This window comes from Microcebus murinus, chromosome 4, assembly GCF_040939455.1.
Source record: "Microcebus murinus isolate Inina chromosome 4, M.murinus_Inina_mat1.0, whole genome shotgun sequence".
NCBI lineage: Eukaryota > Metazoa > Chordata > Mammalia > Primates > Cheirogaleidae > Microcebus > Microcebus murinus.
Window position 1 is genome coordinate 95,978,904 of NC_134107.1, and position 14,457 is coordinate 95,993,360.

At 42.0% G+C, this 14,457-nt stretch overlaps 1 protein-coding gene across 4 annotated transcripts in view; it reads left to right on the forward strand.

Moving 5' to 3' along the window:
* PAFAH1B2 (platelet activating factor acetylhydrolase 1b catalytic subunit 2) overlaps positions 1 to 4,281 on the forward strand; it is a 67,492-nt gene extending 63,211 nt beyond the window's left edge. For all 4 annotated transcript variants that reach the window (XM_012773674.3, XM_012773676.3, XM_076002531.1 and 1 more), the window contains one exon: positions 972 to 4,281. In XM_012773674.3, coding sequence (XP_012629128.1) covers positions 972 to 1,250 — 279 coding nt within the window. In that variant the 3' untranslated portion in view covers positions 1,251 to 4,281. The remainder of the gene's footprint in view (positions 1 to 971) is intronic.
* The last annotated feature ends 10,176 nt before the right edge of the window (positions 4,282 to 14,457 follow it).

The following is a 14,457-nucleotide window of genomic DNA, read 5'->3' on the forward strand; positions in this document are numbered from 1 at the left end:
GGACAGATATATGATTGATCTGAAAATTATAGTAGATCATTAATATATAAGTTAAAAAAGAATTTAGAGCTGGGCATGGTAGCATGCACCTGTATTCCCAGCTACTTAAGAGGCTGAGGTAGAAGCATCACTTGAGCCCAGGAGTTCAAGACCAGCCTGAGTGATACAGCAAGACCCTGTCTCAAAAAAAATTAGGACACACTCTGTTTTATCCTACCAGATATGTGGCTCTGATTCTTCAAGACAGCAGTCAATTCAACTTTCTTTCTAATGGTATATCATGTAGCTTCCATGTGGCATTAATTGATAGATGAATGTTTGAGCTAGATTATTCTGATAGCCAAATGGAGAATGGATTGAAGGGAAGACAACGCTGGAGGTAGGAAGACCAGTTGGGAGATTTTATATTACTTGAGGTGAATGGTGATAAGTTCCCAAACTGTAGTATATATATATATGGTCATGATGGAGAAAAGAAAATGGATTAGAGAAATATTTCGGATACAAGAGCTGAATAATTTAACAATAAATAGGTAAGATATGTGGAATGAGAGACTCAGGGATGTTGGAATGACCAGTTGTAAAGAGAATGTAGAAAGAGCATAGTTGGATGAGTTGCTTTTGGACATGTCGAGAGTGCTTCAGGAACGCTCAGGTTTGGTTCTATAGCTGGAAGTTTAATATGTAATTCTGAAGCTCTAGGAAGAGATCTGGGCTAAAGTGTTTAGAGTGAGAAGTGCAGTGGGCAAAGAACAAGTCCCAATAATTAAGGGACAGGAGAAGGAAGAGGAACCCATGAAGAAACTTAAGAAGAAATAGCTTTCATTAACACCAGTATAGTCCAGTGTTTCAGAAATCAAAGGTGTAGAATGTGCCAAATGGAGCAGGTGTTCCAGGAATACCTGCAATTACAAATATATGAGAGAAAAACAAGTGAATCTTCTCATTTAATGTTCTCTGCTCTGTCCCAGGGTTTGTTACCTCGAGGTGAGAAGCCCAACCCTTTGAGGCAAAAGAATGCCAAGGTGAACCAACTTCTCAAGGTTTCCCTGCCGAAGCTTACCAATGTGCAGCTCCTGGATATAGATGGGGGCTTCGTGCACTCGGACGGTGCCATCTCCTGCCACGATATGTTTGATTTTCTGCATCTCACAGGAGGGGGCTATGCAAAGATCTGTAAACCCCTCCATGAACTGATCATGCAATTGTTGGAAGAAACACCTGAGGAGAAACAAAACACCATTGCCTGACTGGCTCCCATCAGTGTTAATAGTATCCCAGCTTCCTCAGATCAGTATGTCACTGGCACTACAGAATCCTTCTCGTTCTTAAGGCACTTTGCATTGTAGAATGTTCCCGGATGTTCATATCTAGTGTTTGAAGGGGAGGAGTGATTTAAACTGGTCCTGTACAGTTTGTTTGACACAGGAGAAAAATTAGCCAAGGAAGATTGTAGTTTAAATTCATTTGAAACCAGAAGGGGACTTTTTAGTTTTATGTGTGGCAAATTTGTTAAATTATCACTGTTTTTCCTAGGATAACATCAAGCCTAAGTACTGAACAATATGAAGATTCTTTTCTTGGCCTTTCTCTCTATGGATTATGTCATAAATAATTATCAGAATCACCTACTTGGCTTTAAAACAGATGTTTTTCTGATTTTTAAGATTCATAATTTAGCCTTTTGTTTTTATTTTGCTTTCATTTGTGTCCTTAATATTTTCTTAACATTTAGCATCAGATTGAACATGCTTTTTCATTCAAATATGAGAGACACTCTAGTTACAAGTGAACTTGTTCCACTTCTTAATCTTTCCCATGCTAGGCAATGAAAAAACAGGTTTTGCCCCATTCAGGGGACTTTTTGGAGGGTATTATTTTTATGCTGCTGAGTATCATGTCTAATAGACCCATGCATGCAACCTTTCCTCCTCATCCTCCCCTCCACTCCCTTTTTTCTGGTCCTCATTGATGGGACACATTTTTGGCCTAAGAGGTCTGTTGCTGGAAATAATAAGTCCCAGCCAGTTATTCTCATTATATTGCCGATATAGAACTCATTCTTGTATGGTATTCTGTGCTATAGAGTGTGTGTAGTGCTATCCATATTCAGAGTTCTGGTTTGTTTCGTTTTTACCTTAAAATCTGTTACAGTTTCCTTTTTTGGGAAAAAAATCAGAACTCTGTTTTCTATTCCATAATGTCTGACATTATTTCAAGTTTTATAATATCTTAAGGTGTATATTTTATTTTTTATTATTGGCATAGTTTTTAAATTATATTAACCCCCCCCAAAATTTGGCCTTTTCCCATGGGGAAGCAAGTGAAGCTGCTCTTCAGAACAGACATTCTACCTTTATCCCATCATTTTAATAAAAAAAGAACTAGGTTTGTTCAACTTTTAAGGTTTCTCATTAATGTACCTGGGCCTGAGAATTTCTTTCAAGAGAACTCTATATAATCTTAATGTTTGCTTGAGCTACAAGAACTGCCATTTAGAAAAATAATGGATGGTTTATTGTTCAGTATACCTATGGAATGTGTACAAACTGAATCTATAAATAGATATTTTGAACTGGACCAGGTGGGTATTGAAGTAACACTCATAAAAATGTGCTCTGCAGTGATTCTGCTTAATGTTCAAGTTCAATTACTGAGGTAATGTGTTTTATGTTATGTTTGCAAGGCAAATGGCAGTGCTTTTGTGTGTTGGAGGAGGGATTACTGATTTGTGCTAAGACCCACTTCTGATTGAGAGGGATAGAACTTGGGCTGATTTTTTTATTTTTTTGTCAAGCCTCTTTGTAGAAATTTTTTGTTTTTGTTCTTTGTCATTTTTTTAAAAAACAAACATACTTTTTTGAATGTATCATGTCTTTATTAACAACAGAAAATACCCATGGTGTTTACTAAACTTGTTTACTATATTAAAATTTACTTTTTCTTTTTAGTAGCCCAGGTTCTTGAGTTCTTCAAGACAGATTTTTTCTTAGCTGAGGTATAGTTGTATATAGGAAGGAGAATTAAGCCAGAATTTTGTGTGTGAAAAGACAGTTTCCTATCCAGGTCTTTTTCCCTTTGTCACAGGATGGGAGTATTGTCCAAATAAACCCATTAGGTTACTCCTGCAGCATGTGCTTTTAGCTTCTCTCTTAACTGAGGATCAAATATCCCTTTGTGAGCTGGCCTTCAGCTCCTTTGCTTATGTGTAGAAACCTCAGATGTTACTACATTTTGTATCTACCAGAGCTATTCAAGCAATAGTTATTTTAACCACTAGCCTTTTAAATAAAATTCTGCCCCATTACTAATGTGCAGATACTGAGTTCATTTTCATTTCTTGCCATATTTCTTTGTACTGCTTTAGGCAAAAAGTGCTAATCTATTTTTCTTTGGTTAACATCCCAGTTTGCTTCAGTGACTGAAATTACTGATTAGTCTTTGTACTTTTTTTTATCTGTAAATTTAATGCACTGTCCAAGTGAAATGTCCTAGTTGTCATTGTGATTAAGGGGCCAACTTTCCAGGCAGCTAGCAGAGATATTATTCTGTTCCTCTCACAGCAGATTTTAATTCCTTTGCCCACACATTCCTGCTGCACTAGATGGCAGCCAGTGATAAAGATGTCTATGGTCATGTCTTGAATGTGGCAGGTTAAAGATGTACCGCTACAGGTGATCCTAGGGCAGGTTGTTCTGCTATCCATATCTTCTAGACTGCCATAGGCATTCCTTTGGTTACTACCTTAGGTCTTTGGACTATTGAAGGCATCTACCTAAACCCAAATTCTTTTGTCAAAAACCTTAACCTGACACAGTAAGTCTTGAGTAGCTCATGCCCTATTCTGAAGAATTCTCTCATTGTTAAAAAAAAAATCCAACTTTCTGTTTTTATTTTTTTTAACCTAGTCACTGTTTACAGTTGTATGCTAAAGCCTGAAATATTGTCTGTGCTGTGGTGTATGAGCATTGCCAATTTTATATTTATTGCAGTGAAGAAGAAACTAAAAATATATGAAAATGAGGAGCCATGTCCAAGCTCCTAAAATCTGTGTGGGTGCATGTGGGAGAAGTGAGTTGGGGCCTCTTGAAAGAGGAGGCATTTTGGAGAGGGGTCCTCCCGGGCTTCTTCTGGGTGTTCCTGCTTGGGGATCACTGCTGCTAGCTGACTGGACCTCCCCAACGAAAGTTTGTGATTCTGCTTTGGCAAAGTTTCATTGACTAGTAGAACTCATCCTGTTTTAGTGTATATTTCAATATAAATGTAAACATTTCGCTCAAACTTGCTGATGTCTGTCGTCTTTATCCTAGTTTGGATTCCAATGGAAAAAAGAAGGGATGGGTTTTTTTCTGCCTTATAAGGAAATTGGATATAGGTCATCCTGCTTTTTTTCTGTGGAACTGAGTGTACCAAGCTGACTCTCATCATTTATCTTCTTAGGTAGGGTGGGGTAAGTAGATACAAGGAATCCTAAGTAGTAGATAAATGGAAAAATTGTTAAATGAATGTTGCAGATTGGTCAATAGTATCTGGCAGTTAAAAAGAACTCTTAAACCATAGACTGATCTTTTGACCCTCTTTCTAATTTCAAGCTTTAGAATTTATTCACATAAAATGTACCAATTTCCACTGTTTCTCCATTTCTCACACTAACAATCACCCATCGCTTTCCACTATTGCCTCCAGCTTCAACTTGAGTGCTTCAAACAAATATTGCTGTCTCTGTATTTCTGTGCCATCTAGATATAAAAACCTCAGGATAATATTTGCCATCTGTTAACTCCCTAGGTACTTTGTGTGGGTGCATCCCCATTTTACTGTTGGCTGAGAGACCCAGGGACTGGGTTTTGTATCTTATCTGAGATCAGTCATATAATTTAATTTAAATGGTTGAGCTGGGATTTGAACCCAGCTTTACCTACTTCAGAGTCCTTGCCACTACTTATTCAGCCTGGGGTTATCTTTTTGGCTCTAGATTTTGATGTATTGAGTTTATGATAGATACCTCCCTAGTTTACTTTCAGTTGAAAGTCCTGGGAATGAAGTGACAGCCTTGCCACCTGGACCAAGGCTATATTCAGTCTTTCTTTCTGCAGCCAGTATACTCTTCAATTCTATCCTCTACATGACCACTAGAATTATTAGATTATTAAAAGTACATGAGCCATCTCGCCTCCCACCTGAAAACCAGTAGAATTAAAACATGTTGTTCACAGAGCACAAATTTTTGGTAGTATACCTAAAGGAGTCCAAAGACTGGCTGGAGGCTGGGTGTGGTGGCTCACACCTGTTGTAATCCTAGCACTCTAGGAGGCCGAGGCGGGCAGATTGCTCAAGGTCAGGAGTTCAAAAACAGCCTGATTCCACAGACTCACTCAGTCTAAAAATTAAAAAAAATAAAACCAGCCTGAGCAAGAGCGAGACCCCATCTCTACTATAAAATAGAAATTAATTGGCAACTAAAAATATATAGAAAAAATTAGCTGGCCCTGGTGGTGCATGCTTGTAGTCCCAGCTACTCGGGAAGCTGAGGCAAAAGGATTGCTTGAGCCCAGGAGTTTGAGGTTGCTGTGAGCTAGGTTGATGCTATGACACTCTAGTTCTGGCAACAGAGTGAGACTCTGACTCAAAAAAAACAAAAAAGACTGGCTGGCCTCTATTTTAATAAATTCAGATTGACAGGAAGATGATATTTGGGTAAATGAATTTAAAATCTAAAGGAAACATGACGGTCTAAGTATAGTCAAAATATATGGCAGAAGAATAACTTTAAAGTAGGCAGGAGTTGTCAACTTTTACGTGGGGGGGGGACCACAGTTGCAGATCAAAATGTTAAAGAGGATTCATATCAGATATTCAGAAAGCACAACTGCCTCCCTTGAAGTCCACTCTTATACATAAGGCTGGAACAGTTTTACGGATAGTTTAGTCTGCATGTATGCTGTGGGCTACGTCATCTGAACTGGGTGAATATTATCAGTCTCATCATGTTACTGTGTCACTGCAGACAGAATACAGCACATGAACCTCCAGCATGGACTCATAAATCACCCTCACCTTTCCAGGCTAAAACATCCTGCTCAGAGTGCTGTCCTCTAAAGAGCTATGAGACACTAGAACAAGGGTCAATTATTCAACTGGCCCATCAGGACCTATCCTGATGACCAACGCCATCAGTCACCCGGCCAACAGTAATTACAGCTAATTGATATGCCAGTTTAAGGTTCCTTGGCAGCTGAAAGTTCCTATGGTTTTTCTGTCATTCACTTTATCATTCCACTACAGTGATACTACTGGATTAAAATGGTTTCCTCCTATAGGGGGAAAAATTTGGAGATATTACACTGAGGTATTTTAGTTTTTCTAGTTGCCCTTCCCCCCATATCATCACCCCAAGTTCCTCTCTAGCCACACCCCTAGAGGCCTTGCCTTTGTCAGCTGCTTGCTGGTTTCCCTAAGGTCACACAGCAGCAGTAGAAGCAGCCTAGGTCTTGAGCTTTTACTTGTCTGTACCCAAATTACCCCATGTAAACCTCTTCAATGGCCTAGGACAAGTGGAAGAGAGAGTGATGTGGACGAAGGAACAAGCTCCCTCATCAGCACCTGTACTTTGGGAAAATTGGACAAATCAAGAGGAGAATCCATATCCTACTTTTCTCCAGCCATGATGGGTAAAATCTTAACTCAATTACATGTTTTTATATAGTCACAAAGCAAGGATCTTACGTTTTGCTAAACATAAAGTCTTTCTTTAACTCTGGCCTGATTTTATGCAATGCCTCTTGCCTTTTGCTTATTTGCTGGCTCATTCTAGCTTGATTCACTTGTATATAAAATAAAAACAGTTTACACACTGATCGAGCTTTGGCTGCACACTTGTAAAGAATTCATAACACATCAGTGTATTGCACCAGGCTTGTTAGTATCCACTGACTTAAAAGATCAAGTCCAAGCTATTAAATGTAACATCCGGCCGGGTGTGGTGGCTCACGCCTGTAATCCCTGTAATCCTAGCACTCTGGGAGGCCAAGGTGGGAAGATTGCTTGAGGTGAGGAGTTCAAGACCAGCCTGAGTGAGAGTGAGACCCCATCTCTATAAAAATAGAAAAAACATTAGCTAGTCAACTAAAAACAGAAACAAAAAATTAGCTGAGTATAGTGGCTTGCGCCTGTAGTCCCAGCTACTCTGGAGGCTGTGGCAGGAGGATCACTTGAGCCCAGGAGTTTTGAGGTTGCTGTGAGCTAGGCTGATGCCACAGCACTCACTCTAGCCCAGGCAACAAAGCAAGACTGTGTCAAAAAAATAAAATAAATGTAACATCCAACACTTCATGACCTGGCCGCTCTTTAATTCCCATCCTCCTTCCTTTTTCTTTGAACTTTTATGCCAATAGCATTGAATGTGAGCTGATGCCTTTGCCCCTAGTTGGGACTCCCTGTCTGGAATATGCTCCTGCCTGTCTTTGCCGAACTATCTCCCACTCATCTTTTAAGAACTCAAGGACACCTGGAGTGTTTTCTGACTTTCCCTATTTCCAGCTCTGGTCTGCATTAGATCTCACCTCCAAATTCCCATAATACCCTGCATATACATATCACTGTATTAGATGCTTATCTATTTGTCTACACTACTAGATTATGAATTCCTTAAGAATAGAGAATGTATTTTAAGTAGCTGTGTGTTTCCAGCACCTAGCTTAGTGACAAGTACAAACTAAGCATAGAATAAATGAGTGAATAAATGAATGAGGGAATGAATGGGAAATTGAGACAAGGGTCTCGCTGTTGCCAGGCTAGAATGCAGTGGCATGATCACAGCTCACAGTAAATGCAAACTCCTGGGCTCAAGCAGTCTTTCCCACCTCAGACTCCCCAGTAGCTGGGACTAGAGCTGCATGCCACTGTGCTCAGCTAATTAAAAAAAAATTTTTGTAGGGTTAGGATCTTACTATGTTGCCCAGGCTGGTCTGAACTCCTGGCCTCAAGTACTCCTCTTGCCTCAGCCTCCCAAAACACTAGCATTACACCCATGAGTTATCCCACCTGACATCATGCTGCTGCTTATGAGAAACAATAGAGGCACCACTGCTGAATTTAACTGGCTTAAAAAAAAAGAGAGAGAGAAACAACAGATATTATTCCTGTTAGTGATAAATAAATGCAAAACTGGGCTGGGAGCTGTGGCTCAACGCCTGTAATCCTAGCACTCTGGGAGGCCGAGGTGGGCGGATTGCTCGAGGTCAGGAGTTTGAAACCAGCCTGAGCAAGAGCAAGACCCTGTCTCTACTAAAATAGAAATTAATTGGCCAACTAATATATATAGAAAAAATTAGCCTGGCATGGTGGCGCATGCCTGTAGTCCCAGCCACTCGGGAGTCTGAGGCAGTAGGATTGCTTGAGCCCAGGAGTTTGAGGTTGCTGTGAGCTAGGCTGATGCCACGGCACTCACTCTAGCCTGGGCAATAAAGCAAGACTCTGTCTGAAAAAAAAAAAGAAGGCAAAACTGAAACAAAATTCAGATATTGCTGTTAGTGACAGAGGGGAAAAAGTGAAACAAACTTCCCTGAAGAACACCAAAAACATTCTTAAACTCCTAAGACTTAAAATACATTAGAATACCAAAACCAGAAAGATGCTGCCCTATGTAGTTAATTTGGACATTTCTGAGACATTTTCTGGAATTATTTGGTTAGAACTAGATAGAATTAATGATAATTTTTATAGGAAAAGTGAAGATAGGAGAAAAAGCTATACTGGTTCAGAGGATCAAAGGTTTTTTTTTTAGACAGAGTCTCACTTTGTTGCCCAGGCTAGAGTGCCGTGGCGTCAGCCTAGCTCACAGCAACTCCTGGGCTCAAGGCATCCTACTGCCTCAGCCCCTCAAGTAACTGGGACTATAGGCATGCAGGCTACATGGCATGCAGGGACTACAGGCATGCAGGCCCCTCAAGTAACTGGGACTACAGGCTCCTGACCTCAAGCAATCCGCCTGCCTCAGCCTCCCAGAGTGCTAGGATTACGAGCATGAGCCACCGCTCCAGCTGGAACAAAGGTATTATGAATTGAGGAAATTACCATTGTGAAGGCTCTGAGGACCAATGATATGGGAGGTGGCTTGTATCTGAGCTAGTGGGTAAAGAGAGGAGACCTTTTCTATTATTGAGAACAACTTGGAATAAGGACTAGGTAGCTGCATCTGATCTTTAATTTTATTTTTTAGAGATAATGTCTCACTCAGTTGCCCAAGTTGAAGTGTGAAGTGCAGTGGCCTGATCATAGTCTCTGTAACCTTGAACTCCTGGGCTGAAGCAATCCTCCTGTCTCAGACTCCCGAGTAGCTGGACCTAGAAGTGCACACCACCATAGCCAGCTAATTTTTAAAATTTTTGTAGAGACAGGGTCTCGGTATGTTGCTCCAGTTGATCTTGAACTCTTTTTTTTTTTTTTTTTGAGACAGAGTCTCACTTTGTTGCCCGGGCTAGAGTGAGTGCCAGGGCGTCAGCCTAGCTCACAGCAACCTCAAACTCCTGGGCTCAAGCAATCCTGCTGCCTCAGCCTCCCAAATAGCTGGGACTACAGGCATGTGCCACCATGCCTGGCTAATTTTTTGTATATATATTAGTTGGCCAATTAATTTCTTTCTATTTATAGTAGAGACGGGGTCTTGCTCTTGCTCAGGCTGGTTTTGAACTCCCGACCTCGAGCAATCCGCCCGCCTCGGCCTCCCCAGGCCGATCTTGAACTCTTGGCCTCAAGTGGCCTCAAGCGATCCTACCTCTTTGGCCTCCCAATGTACTAGGAGGATTCCAGGCTTGAGTCACTGTGCCCAGCCCACATGGTCTTTAGATACAGTCAGAGATGGGTAAAGCTTCTTTAGTACATCTTCTGATTTCTTAGCCAGAAACCCAAGCTTTCTTGAAATAGGAGGATAGCTGGCTCATTTTTATCAGTGATCTTTGGAGGCACAGATTTGAGTTGATCAATTATTTATCTGCTTGTTTTCTGCAACCTGATGACCAGCCTTGTTTCCTGGAAAGCTCTGATGTTGGTTCCATCACATGGCCAGAGGGAACCAGTGCCTGAATATTTGTATTGCTGATGTTTCCCAGTATGAGTGGTGAAAGCCCAGTTTTAGGAAATGGAAAGTGACTAATCTATCTCTGGCAGAAAGTCCTGCGCATTTGGTCAAAGCTGCTCTCCCTTTTCTCCCTTTCTATTCTTTAGATAATAGTTTAGGATGATGAATACAGCCAGACCTAAATGCTCCACTGCATTTAGGAGGACAATGGAGGTGAAGAGGGGGGCTCAGGAAGTTTAAGTAATATGCCTAAGTCACACAGTGCAGGGACTTAACTAGAACTTTCTGACATCAAAGTCCTTCCTTTTTCCATAATAGTGTGACACTGTGTGACAGGTTTGAGTCCGTATCTCCAGAATGGCAGATTAAATATTGTGTTTTTCATTTCTAATATGATGTGCTGCATCAAGTTTTCACAGTCCTTAAAGGAGAGAGGGCCAGACACAGGGAACCCCTGGGAAAGAACAGAACTTGCATGAGGGTGAGAAGTGCTGAACTCATGCTTCTGGGGCTGCCTATGTCCAGGACAATTCTTTTTGAGCTCCATATGAACACACAGAGCCCTGTTTATGGTCACAGTGAAAACAGGGAACTTCAAGTCCATTTCCTTCAGACGGGTTGGTTTTGCAACCTTTTTTTCTGGGTTAAAGTTATACCATCACTTGATTCTAAAGTCTGTTTTGATTCTGCCACCCACCCACCCACCCACAGACATAGTCACTCCCTACCTCCCAAATTCCTAAATTACTTGATTAGATTCAGCTAATCCATTTACCATGCTTCTTACAGAATCCAGCTCCTAGTGCAGTCATCAGGTCATTCTAGCAATACCCGTGAGCCAGCTGAAGCTTCTTCCCTGTTCTCTTGCCCCAAACTTCACAAATCCCCTGTGACTTAAAATGGAGCTGGACCTATGGGTACAGCAACCTTGTCAGCTGCTTGGTGAATGGTCCCATTTCTTTGGTCCATTCAGCACTCAGGCTCAGGAAGGATGGCCTACTGGCAAATAGAAGTCATCTGAGCCTTATGACCCCACCCTGACCCTTGCAGGGCCAGGGTTAGGGTTGAGCTTTTTGTATATTGTGGAAGAGAATGCAGTAGCTAGACCTGCACAGAAGGCCAAGAGCACTTCCCTGAGGCCTTGACTTCTCCCCTTTGCACTCACAAGTCTGGCTTTGAGACCCAGCACTGCCTTTTTTGCTGACTGCTGCTGCCAACAAAAAGGCATTCTCTCTCTCTGGGCTGCCAGACCTCAGAAAGGGCCTATTCATAACTGGGTTGTGCTGTTTCCTCCCTGGGGGGTTGGAGGGGGGCAGTAAGAAAGGTTCTGCAGGCATGGAGCAACAAGAAAATCTCAGGCTGTTGCCCTCCCACTCTGAACATCCAGGATGCTGAGAATTCAAAGATTAACCCATTGAGACCTTATAAAAAGGAAGGATCCCCTTGGGGTTTGCTTAAATAGATTTCTCCCAAGATATTGCCAAGAGAAAGGGAGCAAACAGGAATATTGATAATCCACAGGAATATTGATCATCACATTGTCTGGCCCAGAACAGTGGCTCTTAAACTTTATTGTGCACAGAGCTCCTGGAGTGCTCCACCTTCAGAGACTGTAATTCAGTAAGTGTGAAGTGGGGTCCTGGATGTGCATTTTAAACAGGTCTAGGGTCACATTTTGACCCAAAGTTTAAGAGGCCAACTTGGAGGTATAGTGCAGAAGCCTGTAGTCCCACTTGCTTTGGAGGCTGAGGTGGGAGGATCACTGGAGCCCAGGAGTTTCTGGCCAGCCTGGGGGTGGACACACACAGGCAACTTGGAATGCTTCTCCCTGCTGCCAGCCCTCAGCCCCCAGCCTGGATTTATTCAAGATAGCCACAGCAGAGACTCTATGGTCCTCAAATTGTGGTTCTCTGCCGGACGTTGGCTCATGCCTATAATCCTAGCACTCTGGGAGGCAAAGGCAGGAGGATCCCTTGAGCTCGGGAGTTTGAGACCAGCTTGAGCAAGAGTGAGACCCCATCTCTATTTAAAAAAAAAAAAAAGTTGTGGTTCTCATCCCAGCAAATGGTAGACCATTTAAATAACATCAGGCCTGAGAGCTCAGTGCTGGACTGTTTCTTAAGAGTTTCAGATTATTTACTGGCAAGATGAGCAGGGTCACCATGAAAGAGAAAATAAAAGTCCAGTTGGCCAGTTGGACTGTGGAAATCCTACATTGATTCTCCAAACTGGAGAGCTGACTGCATGGAGGGTTCATTATGAAGATACCTCTTGTTACCTTGAAGGTCCTCTGATCATTTGTCTGGGAAGAGTACTGGACCAAGGTGCAAACTTGAGTCTGATGAGCTACTAATGAGCTGATTTTTTTGGGGGGGGGCTTTACTTCATCCAACTGCATAATGAGAGGTTGGCCAAGGAAACCCCTTAGGTTCTTTCTAGCTGACTTTCTAGTGGCTGCACCTAGCTTCTGGTCTTCATCCTCAAGTATGCTATACTTGGACAGGAGCCAGCTCTAATTCTCCCACTCACCATTTGCCCACTATAACTAGAACAGTACCTGGCACACAGTAGCTTCTTATTAAATACTTTTTGCAGGAATGAATAAATACTTATAACTAATAATAAGGTAAAGTAGTTCTTATTGAAACAATGCCCCAGGTAGATAGGCAGGAGTAGGAGGAGCTGAGACTGCTACAGTCCTGCCAGCTGTGAGAACACTTGACAAATGACTGGGCTGGGTGGCTTTATTAGGAAGTCTGACAACTTCTGAGATGGCTATATTTATTTTCCTTTAAACATATCTAATTTGTCTTATAAAAGAAATACATGTACATTGTGGAAAATATGTAAATGTTTAAAAATATTTTTTTAAAAAGCTTTAGCCCAGGCACAGTGGCTCATGCCTGCAATCCTAGAATTTTGGGAGGCCAAGGCAGAAGGATTGCTTGAGGCCAGGAGTTGAGACCAGCCTGAGCAAGAGTGGGACCTCATCTCTACAAAAAAGGAAAAGAAAAAGAAAGAAAGAAAAATTAGCTGGGCGAGGTGGTATACCCCTATAGTCTCAGCTACTTGGGAGGCTGAAGAGGAGAATAGCTTGAGCCCAGGAGTTTGAGGCTGCAGTGAGCCATGATGATGCCACTGCAGTCTAGCCAGGATGACAGAGTGAGACCCTGTCTCAAAAAAAAAAAAAAAAAAAATTAACAAAAGCTTAGCTAGGTACAGTAGCATGCATCTGTATTTCCAGCCACTCTGGAGGCTAAGGCAGGATTGCTTGAGGCCAGCCTGGGCAACATAGCAAGACACTGTCTCAAAAAATAATAATAAAAATAAAGAAAGTTTAAAAGCCACCAACAATCCACTGATTTTTCTTTTGGTATTTTCTATACTTTGTGATTGGAAGAAAATAAGCATATACTTTTTAAAATGCCTGTAATTCAAAGATAACCATTGTTAAACTTTTAATGCAATTTTTCAACTTTTTTATGCATGTCTATATTTATTTGGAATATATACTCTTTATTTAGTGTCATATCCTGAATTCTCTGCTTACATGTCCTTTAAAGTCTTAAGCATCATTTTTGATGGTTTCATGATGGAGTAGTGCATTTCCTCATTAGGGACATTCAAGTTGTTTCCTTTATGCTTTCTTTATATTATAAATATCACAGTGATAAGCACAGCTGCCCACACACTTTTATCTGTGTTTCTTATTTCCTTAGAGTTCCAGGCGTGAAATTATTGGATCAAAGAGTATAAAGCTCTTTAAGCTTCTTGAAACACAGTACAAAATACTTTGTAGAAAAGTTTTTACCAGTGGCTTTATCAGTAGCTTTCAATGTAGCTTTGTAACTGCCTCTGCAGAAAAGGGAAAATAGCACCGCAAGCTTGGAAGGCGTCCCTGCAGCTGTGTGGCCCCTCCAGTGGGAGGTGAGAGGCACGGGGGTTCCTCCTACGGTTCTGCCTCAGTGTCCCCTCCGCCGGCAGAGCCACCGTTCTCTGTCCTAATTCTTTGAGTCCTTCATTTTTTAAATCCCAGGAGAAAAAATGGGCCAGGGGTGGAGGATGTCAGTGGTAATGGCGGTGGGGGCGGGGGAATGCCTAGGTTTGATCAAAGAGAATTTGTCAACAAGAACCCAACTCTTGGAGGTCCTTCACGGAAACATCCGCCTATTCTAACGCGAGCTTCCAGAGATCATCAGGATTAACGGAAGAGAAGGCGGGTAGCCGGGTAGGAGTTGGAGAAGGGGTCGCTGGCTTTCCCCTCCCTCTGGAGGGCTGCGGCCCCTTTAAGGGCAAATCCGGGACCTGGCCCTTTAAATCCGTGTCAGTTTCCACCGACGTCAGCGGGCAGGCCGGCCGCCCGCTGTTTACCGCCCCGC